This window comes from Atta cephalotes (assembly GCF_000143395.1).
Source record: "Atta cephalotes unplaced genomic scaffold scaffold00019, whole genome shotgun sequence".
Taxonomy (NCBI): Eukaryota; Metazoa; Arthropoda; class Insecta; order Hymenoptera; family Formicidae; genus Atta; species Atta cephalotes.
Genome location: NW_012130083.1, coordinates 990262 through 998845, shown reverse-complemented (window position 1 = coordinate 998845; position 8584 = coordinate 990262). Strand labels below are relative to the sequence as shown.

The 8584-nt window shown below is 33.7% G+C and overlaps 2 protein-coding genes across 2 annotated transcripts in view; both read right to left on the bottom strand.

Moving 5' to 3' along the window:
- Nucleotides 1–167: 167 nt before the first annotated feature.
- On the bottom strand, nucleotides 168–2052 carry LOC105619153. Its single transcript, XM_012200683.1, has 6 exons — nucleotides 2024–2052; nucleotides 1470–1932; nucleotides 1015–1355; nucleotides 698–945; nucleotides 458–626; nucleotides 168–375 (listed from the first exon to the last, which is right to left on the bottom strand). Exons 1-6 carry the CDS (start codon nucleotides 2050–2052, stop codon nucleotides 168–170), a joined length of 1458 nt encoding a protein of 485 aa, XP_012056073.1.
- A 2936-nt stretch (nucleotides 2053–4988) lies between these two features.
- Nucleotides 4989–8584, bottom strand: part of LOC105618981 (NADPH--cytochrome P450 reductase) — a 10608-nt gene continuing 7012 nt past the window's right edge. The window contains exons 5-11 of the mRNA XM_012200512.1: nucleotides 7071–7195; nucleotides 6645–6833; nucleotides 6336–6574; nucleotides 5897–6228; nucleotides 5535–5796; nucleotides 5225–5453; nucleotides 4989–5133 (exon numbers count right to left, since the gene is read on the bottom strand). Of these exons, the coding sequence (XP_012055902.1) occupies nucleotides 4989–5133; nucleotides 5225–5453; nucleotides 5535–5796; nucleotides 5897–6228; nucleotides 6336–6574; nucleotides 6645–6833; nucleotides 7071–7195 (1521 nt within the window). The remainder of the gene's footprint in view (nucleotides 5134–5224; nucleotides 5454–5534; nucleotides 5797–5896; nucleotides 6229–6335; nucleotides 6575–6644; nucleotides 6834–7070; nucleotides 7196–8584) is intronic.

Below are 8584 nucleotides of genomic sequence, written 5' to 3'. Positions count from 1 at the left end.
TTTCACCGTGCTCAGGCATTATCCTGCTTGCAAAACCGAACGCGTTAAAGCATTTTATACTCCTATGCTTCTTTGCAATTACATACACGTGTCTGACATTTTTGAAAAATATATTTCTTGCATGCAAATATTCAAAGCGCTTCTGACTTCATCAGCTAAGCTTCTTTTCAAAGTCTTTCCTTTGTTCGAGTTTTCTTCTTGTTCTTGGCCACTTTAGGACTGTCCCAGCTGGGAACAATATGCTTTCCTTGAATCTCCAAAAAATTGATGCTACAATCGCGAGTTATATGGGCGGATTTTGGTATCATGGGACGAGAAATCGGGTTCAATGATTTTCTGCTGTAGTGCTGGACAGCAGGCGACGGTGCTAATGATCTGAAATTTATAATTTGAATTATTCTTCGCTCTTAAATTTCCCGACTATTTAAAGATCAAAGAAATGTTGCGACTAATGCACCTATTTTTGCTGTTAGAAAGTCTCGAAGTATCTATGGGAGCGAGTCGGATATTTTTTGGCCAAACAGTAGGAGAGACAGAAGCTTGCCAGGCGGAATGAATATTCGGATTTCTCAAGAAGGCACCCGACTTTTTCGCAAAATTTTGGAAGCCAACGTTTCGAGCTAATCCTAAAATATTAACGATTTTTGCGTTAATATCAATTAATCAATTGATACTGAAATAACTCAATATTAGTTACCTTGAGCAGAAGAAATTTCCAAATCCTCATTCATAAATTTAATCGGGATAGTCTTTACAGTAGAGAAGCTTTCTCGAGTAGACACTGTAAAGGGCACAGGGCTTACAACAATCCTCTCATTAAAAATAGTGCCAAGCTTATTTCTGCCTATATGTGGCGTGCATAATCGCTCTTTGGACTTCAAAGCGTCATCTTCCGTATCACCAAAGTCTCTTAGTTTATTTGCAGAAATTGACTTCCTTGATTTCCTAGAAATCAAATGCATATTAAATAACAACAAGCGCGCCAATTATTATTTTACTTTCTTTTAATTTTACTTCTGGATTCCTTGAAGATTTGCATCGTTCTTTATTGTCTGAAGGGAATTTTCTGTAGCCAGCAATCGATTTCTTATACTTATAGATTTGTTCTCGATATAATTAGGCGAGATTGCTTCCTCTGTCCAATTTGCTTTTGAATTTCTTGACGAATCTATCTTTCTATTACTGTGAACAGGAGCGGGAGCTATTCTTAGAGCATCAGTCAAATTGTCGTGCAAAGAATCTGTTTCATCCTTTTCGTTAGGAAAAAGCTCCGAGATTACATATTCCATCATCATATCGAGAACATCTTCAAATTTTGCCTTATTCAATTTATATTGTACAGAATCCTCTCCTTCCTATAAATAATATAAATAATATAAGTATTTTTTATACATAAGTATATAAAGAATAGTATAATATATATATGTAGATTACATGTAAATTACATACAAAAGAAACTCTTTCTTTACCTTCATTGAAAGATTGCGTTCTATAAATATTTCATCGTTCTGTGGATTATCAAGTCTCTTTGTCTTCTTACTGCTGGAGCCAATGTCACGTTGTGTACTGTTGCTGTCACAAGTCGGGTTCTTGCCAACTATTCTCAGATATGGTATCTGTGTTTTCCACTGCATGCACTCGTCCAAAATAGAATCTTTAAGCATCTGAGTGTCCTCCTCATAGAAGATCTTCTCCACGGCGGTCCATTGCTCCTCCAATTTCTGAGTTGCCACGCTCTCCACCTCCTGCGACCATGAAACAGATGTTGCCGCACTGTTGCTATTGGACGGGGTGTCATTGTCTTTTAACGCTTTCTGCCATGGTAAACTAGGTAGTCGGAAATGATCGTTCCATTCATCGCCGTAGCCATCCTCGTCCTTGAGTCGCAGCAGATGTTGAGGAGCCTTTATCTTCTGCGTCAGCGGGCTGATCCTATAATAATTCCCAACAATTTCAATAATTAACAATTACTCAATCATGGGATAATTTCTTGAAATTGTGTAAAATAAATAAACAAACTTACGTGCTTCTGCTGATATTGTTTCTTCGCATTTCATTCTTCGCTTTCCCCGAGGGTCTTCGCCATCAACAAGAATCAAACGGCGACGGATTTCCCGTCGCGAAGATACTGCAACCCGTGTGTTTTCGATGTGAGAGAGGGAGAGGAGAAATACTTACTGACTCTCTTCCGATTTCTGACGTTCGTAACGTCCTCGACTGAGACTTTTCAGGGCTTTCAGCGGAGCGGTCGCGTTGCCGCCACGCCTATTTTTACCATTCATAATTTCTGTTTTACACCTCACGCGAGCCTACTAATCCTACTATCGATCCCATGCTCGAATGATTGAAATCTGTGATTGTGTGATTGAAATCTGAAATATTGACCATGATATAACCCACGACGAGGTTCGCTCCACCTTTCTGCGCATGATATCACATGATATGCTATCATACTGAGAGTTGTGAAGGTCTACAGAAAATCCTTATTCAGCTGAGACACGAACCCACGTCGATGATACAAATCTCCACTAACATGTAAGGAAAAGGATAATTTATTTTTGCCGGTAAATTGTTTCTGTAATTTACAGGAAGACGTGTATCTTAAAACGAAATAAAAATTACAAAAGTTAACAAATATACTATTGCAACAAATATAATATTGACCAATAAAATTACAAATATTTAAGTGAATTTGCTCACTTTTGTAATTTTCATCTTGTTTCAAGCTACACATATGTGTATCCACGATATCCACCATAGATTCACAATCGATTCCCCTTCCCTCTCATTCTTTAATTTAGTCAATTATTTTTCAACTGAAATATATTTTCTGTGTTTACGAAAAAGAAATTATAAAATCATTTTGTGCAGATATATTTGTGAAAAATTAATATAACAATATTATTTCTCGATATGCAAATAAAATTATACTGCAAATGATATAATCTGGGAATCGGATTGTACATCTTAAAAAAGAGATAAAAATTACAAAAGTGAACAATTTACTCGAATATTTATAATTTCATTGGTCAACATCTAATGAATTTACTCAGTTTTGTTATTTTCAACTTGTTTCAAAACACACACTTGATCTCCTGATTGCTTTACATATGTTGATCAACATGATTTTTATTTACCATCCCTGTATGCATCGTGTAAAAATTAGTTATAATTCGTTGTACAGTCGCCAACAGATTGGTATTCAAATTTCTCATATTTAAGACTATCTTAAGTATAGTTTGAAGATATAAACCTATCACAGTCATATTAGCATCTTCAGACATATTACTTAAAATAGTCCTAAATTAAGAATCAATTACCGTTCAGTTGCTACATGCTACATGCATACCTTTATATTCTCGGATTAAAAATGATTAAAAACACTACGTAAATAAACAGTAATCATCTCATTCATAATTGCTATAATATCAGTTGTATTATTTAATTTCATTATTAATAATGGTTACATTGTTGCATCAATATCGATTCTCTTATAATTAACTCAATAATAATTCATTTTGACTCTTAAATAAAGACAGAGGAAGTCTAAGTTAATAATTTTAATGTATGTTGATTGAAACCAGTGCGCATGCGATAACTATTTTGATTTGTATATATTATATGCTGCAGTAATTACGATGGATTGAATTCGAATTGATATTCACTAGTAACAGGTCTTCTTAGCCTTAAGTTTCACTAAAGATCGCTTTGGTTCACACGCACCAACTTAAGTTAAAAAATGTCATTTCGAATACTGGAATAAATTTGCTTTAAATATCGCATAAAAGATTTCACTATTTATATACTGACTAATATCACGAATTGATATCCGATTGCACTTCTAGGAAATGTAATTAGTATCAAGAGCAAACTTAACAAAGTCCTCTTTCATAATAACAATTATTCACATAGTCTATACGTACATATTGATCTTATAAAAAGAAATTATATTCATTACATTATATTCGCTTTATATTCGATGTGAGACGTAACATTTAACTAGATTGGCGCATTGCGATCGAACGATCGCGGATGATAATGAAAAACAGAAATTCAATTAAACTGTTTGTACAATTTGCGTATTGATTAATAGTTTTTATCACGGTGACCAGACCTGACAATGTTTTATTAGACAATACGTTAAAAAATGTTAAAAAATATTAAAATATCAACAGAGACGAGCTAATCTATCTCGTCTTGTTGTTTATATATGTAATATTATATATAAAAATTATCAAAGTTCATTTAAGTAATTGTATAGATATTACAAACAATGATTATTATACAATTGTAATAAAATTAGTCATAAAATAATTTTATGATTTTGTAGATGGATGATTGATTAACATTCTTGATGAGATGCTACATATGAATAATGCAAATATGCATAGAAACTCGATAAACACATTTCAAGACTATGAAATAGGAAAGACGACAATTCCTGATCATGTTAACGAGTTAACGAATACTTTTATTAAATATGAAATAATTTGTCATGTATATATTTATTTAAATTGTAAACAGTGCAAAAAATATGTACAAAAATCCTACATGTTATCGAGTCTCTTTACATTTCTTTCAAAAAAATTTAAATAAAGCTAGTTCTTTCGAAAACCAAATTTACATAAATATAGCTAATACTTTAAACATTTAATTTAAAACGATCTATTTTGTTGTCACAAAAACATAAATACGGAAATAAGTCATATTTAAATACTTCGCATAAATTTTTAAAAAGGCCTCTGTACATAATGATGGCTCTGGCTATCGAATGTAATTTAACTATAATTATTCTATTCGGCAGGATATGATGACGGAACAAAACTCATCGGATGAAAATCATTAAATGAAGATAGAGAAAATGAGAAACGATTTGACTGAAACATTATACCACCGTTCCGTCGCTTTAATGAATCAAGCATCAAGCTCTGGTCCTCGCATTTTAAAAAATTCTTCTGTATATTTCTCTATGATACAATTAATATGGCTCAACTCCAAACATCACTAGAGTATCGCTTTTGTGACTCTAACTTCTTGATATAATTTGCAGCATCAAGTTCTGACATATTGCCACGTTCCATCACCACTTTGAGCAATATATTGTGCACGTCGCGAGCCATGTTTCTTGCATCCCTAAGAACATATATAATTTACATGTAAAAATTTTAATATAAATTTTTTTATATATAATTTTTATATATAATAATAGATTCTTTAAACTAACCCGCAAACATAAATATGTCCATTTTGTTCGCCGATGACACGCCATATTTCCTCCTTATTCTTCTCGAGTAAATGTGTGACGTAAACTTTGTGCGATTGTTCCCGGCTGAACGCAGTGTGCAACGTTAAAGTGCCATCCTTCACATACTGCTCTAATTCTTCACGATAAAGATAATCCTCTTGGCTTTTTCTGCATCCAAAGTACAATATTGTGTCGCCCGTCTCTTTACCTGGAATTAAGATTTAAATATTGATACACTCTACCGATGGGGAGAATATGTTATGAGATATCGAAAGCGAAAGCACGCTACCTTCTTTCCTAGCAAAATCTCGCTCCTGTATAAAGCCTCTGAATGGTGCTAAACCGGTTCCTGGACCAACCATGATGATGGGGATATTCAAGCGCGTTGGTAAGCGGAACTGAGATTTCCTTACAAAAATTGGGACGAGACAAGGTGAATCGGAGGGATGTTTCTCCTTCAACCAACTGGTTGTTACACCCTTGTTTATTCTGCCAGTCGGAGTTTTGTACTCAACCACTACTGCCGTAATATGAATTGAAGTTGGATGAAGCTGAAATGGAAAGAATGATTTTTATACAAGTCATATTTTTTAAAAGAGAAACTCTTTCTCCTCTTCTTAAATTATTCTTACAATCAATTAAAAGAGATACCTTCGGAGACGAAGATATTGAGTAGTATCGACATTGTAATCGTGGTAAAATCTCGCACAAATGATCTAGAGGTGGCTTCAAACTGGCAATATCCTCTAAAATATGCACAATATTGCGATTCTCTTGAATTATCCATTGCTGATAAGCAGTTTTGCCCTCTGCGGTAGTCGATGCCATCAATTTTAGCTTTTCCTTGTCTGCGGAATCGGTCGCATATTCCGCTAACTCTTTGAGAATGTGCGTGCGTGGATTACTTGTAATATCTAAGTAATGTGTTAAAGCAGTCCTATAACTGCAAGGACAAGGGAATGGATGCTTCTTTGAGGATTCCTCTGTAAAGCGAATAGTAGAAGAATAGTTATTTTAAAAAGTACAAACGCATAAATTATTCTCACATAAAAATTGGGGAAAATAAAAATAAGAAGAGAGAAAGCAATACCGTCTGTATTTGTAAGGGTGAAAACAGTATCCAAATTCGCGCCGCATTGTTCACCAATTTTGTTCACCAGCTCTGCGTTGTTCACGGGATAAACGGCCAAATGATCACCTGTCTCGTAACGCATTTTGGAGCCTTCGATGTTGAATTCTATATGCATGCATGATCTGTCGGATGTTGGACCATGTAATTCGCGGTTCACTTTCACAGGAGCCAAGAAAGGATTTTTCGCATCATACGGCCTATAGATAAAAAATCTAAATATGGAAACCGAGATTATTTGATACAATTCTATAGTAAATAAGAACTTACGGTCTCTGATTTGCAAAGGAATGAAGACGAGCGAGCTCTCCGGTGTAGATGCGATCGGCTGGTAGATCTACGTGTTCTGTAAGTTTGTATTGTCGAATACTGACATCCTCACCAGTGCCTTCGATACCAAAGAACTCACAGACAGCCGGCCAAAATTTATCTTTCCACGTAATAAAGTCATCTTCTATGCTGTAACATTAAAATTAATTATTAAGAAAAAGAAATTCTAAAAAATTATTAAAATTAAAAGAATGGATGATAAAATAAGTAAAATATATTTGTCTTACAACAATAATTAATGTTATAATTAAAAAATATTAATTTTTTTATTTTAACTGTTATTTTGAATTTTTTGTTTGTACTTTATTTAAATTGTAAAAATAAAGAACGGATGTGAAAAAAAGAAATACATTTCCGAGAACCTACTTTGCGTCATCGTCTCCAAGACCCAACTCGCAAACGCGCGTAGCACCTAGCTGCTCCAATCTGTGATCCACATATATTCCAATCTCATTATAGTGTTCATAAGTTTTATTACCTAGCCCGAATACCTAAAACAAATAATAATAATAACGATTAAGCGAAACGATTATTGATGTGCAATTTGAAACGCGACAATAGATTTTGTTTTCCAACGAGTTCGAGTTCTCATCGACTTTTGAACCTCGATATCTCTCATATCTCTCAATACCTCGTGCGATATACGCAATATTGGAGCACGTCGCCATGCTGTCAGCGCTGCGACACCGGCCTGGCGACAGTGCTGCAGAGCGAGACGGAAGAATTCAGCGCATAATATTTCGATGTTCATGACTTGCAAAGTATCACGTGTTTGCGTCCAAATGAGAGCAATAACGCAGTTTCATGTACTTCGACGCGGTACTTTCACTTTCTACCAGAGAAACTGCGATTTTAAGCACTGATATCATACATATGATCGTTGAATGTGTGTTATATAGTGTCATATAGTATGTATATACACTATATGACACTATACTATTAGACGACTCATATGTTACACAACACTTAATGGCGTGAAGAATGTGAGGGCGCTACTGTGAAATAATGATTCTGGTCGATGACTGGGATCGATTGTGATCAAAGTCTCGCTACAAATACTTTGAAGAGTTTGATGGATCAATTAGAAGAAAGAATTTTACAAACTGACCAATTAAAAAATGCTTCAAAGCGTTTGTAGTATCGCATTGACCGTATCTTAATACAAACACTACTTTTCACGATTACGGCGCTATATGAACATGCCTCGAACTCAAGATGGATTTTACAAAAATGAGTAAATTCATTAGAATTAATGGTAATTAATGAAATTATAAGTACTCTCAATAAATTCGTTTAAAATATACAATCCATTTGATTGCCAAAATGAATTTTTCCCATCATCTCTCAGACTTTAACTCTGTTTATTATTTGTTGTTATTTTATTATTCTTTTTTATTCGTAGAGCTTCATCTTATTTGTAATGTATTGTGAACCTTCTACAATAAGCCATTAGTCATAAATCAGAAATCAGAAGTTAAAAATTGACTTTTACTCCTTTTTATGTTTTCTTTTTTTTCAGTGCTTTGTCTTGTATTTAAAATTCTTAGAGTATTTGTCCTACAGATTTAAAATAAACGCTCAATCAATCAATCAATCAATTTATTCTAGAGATTTTGCGCTCCATTCAAGTATCATACTATTGGCGATGTATATCGGAACACGGCCTAAGAATAGGTACGAAAGAAAAAAAAATACAAAGAAAAAAGCTTGGAAAAAGATGCCGAAAAAGAGAGAAATAGAAATAAAAATAAAGAAGAGAAAGGCAATCGTTCGTATCCTTGATATCGCACATGGATTATCATTATTATTATTATTATTATATTATTATTATATATATTTTATTATATTATTATATATATATATATATATATATATATATA

Excerpts from the sequence above, each read along its gene's own strand:
- LOC105619153 (XM_012200683.1), bottom strand. The coding sequence starts at position 2,052 with ATGCGAAGAAACAATATCAGCAGAAGCAC. Across the intron at positions 1,933-2,023 it reads AACAATATCAGCAGAAGCAC|GATCAGCCCGCTGACGCAGA; the intron begins GTAAGTTTGTTT and ends GAATTATTATAG. Across the intron at positions 376-457 it reads CTTTCTAACAGCAAAAATAG|ATCATTAGCACCGTCGCCTG; the intron begins GTGCATTAGTCG and ends TATAAATTTCAG.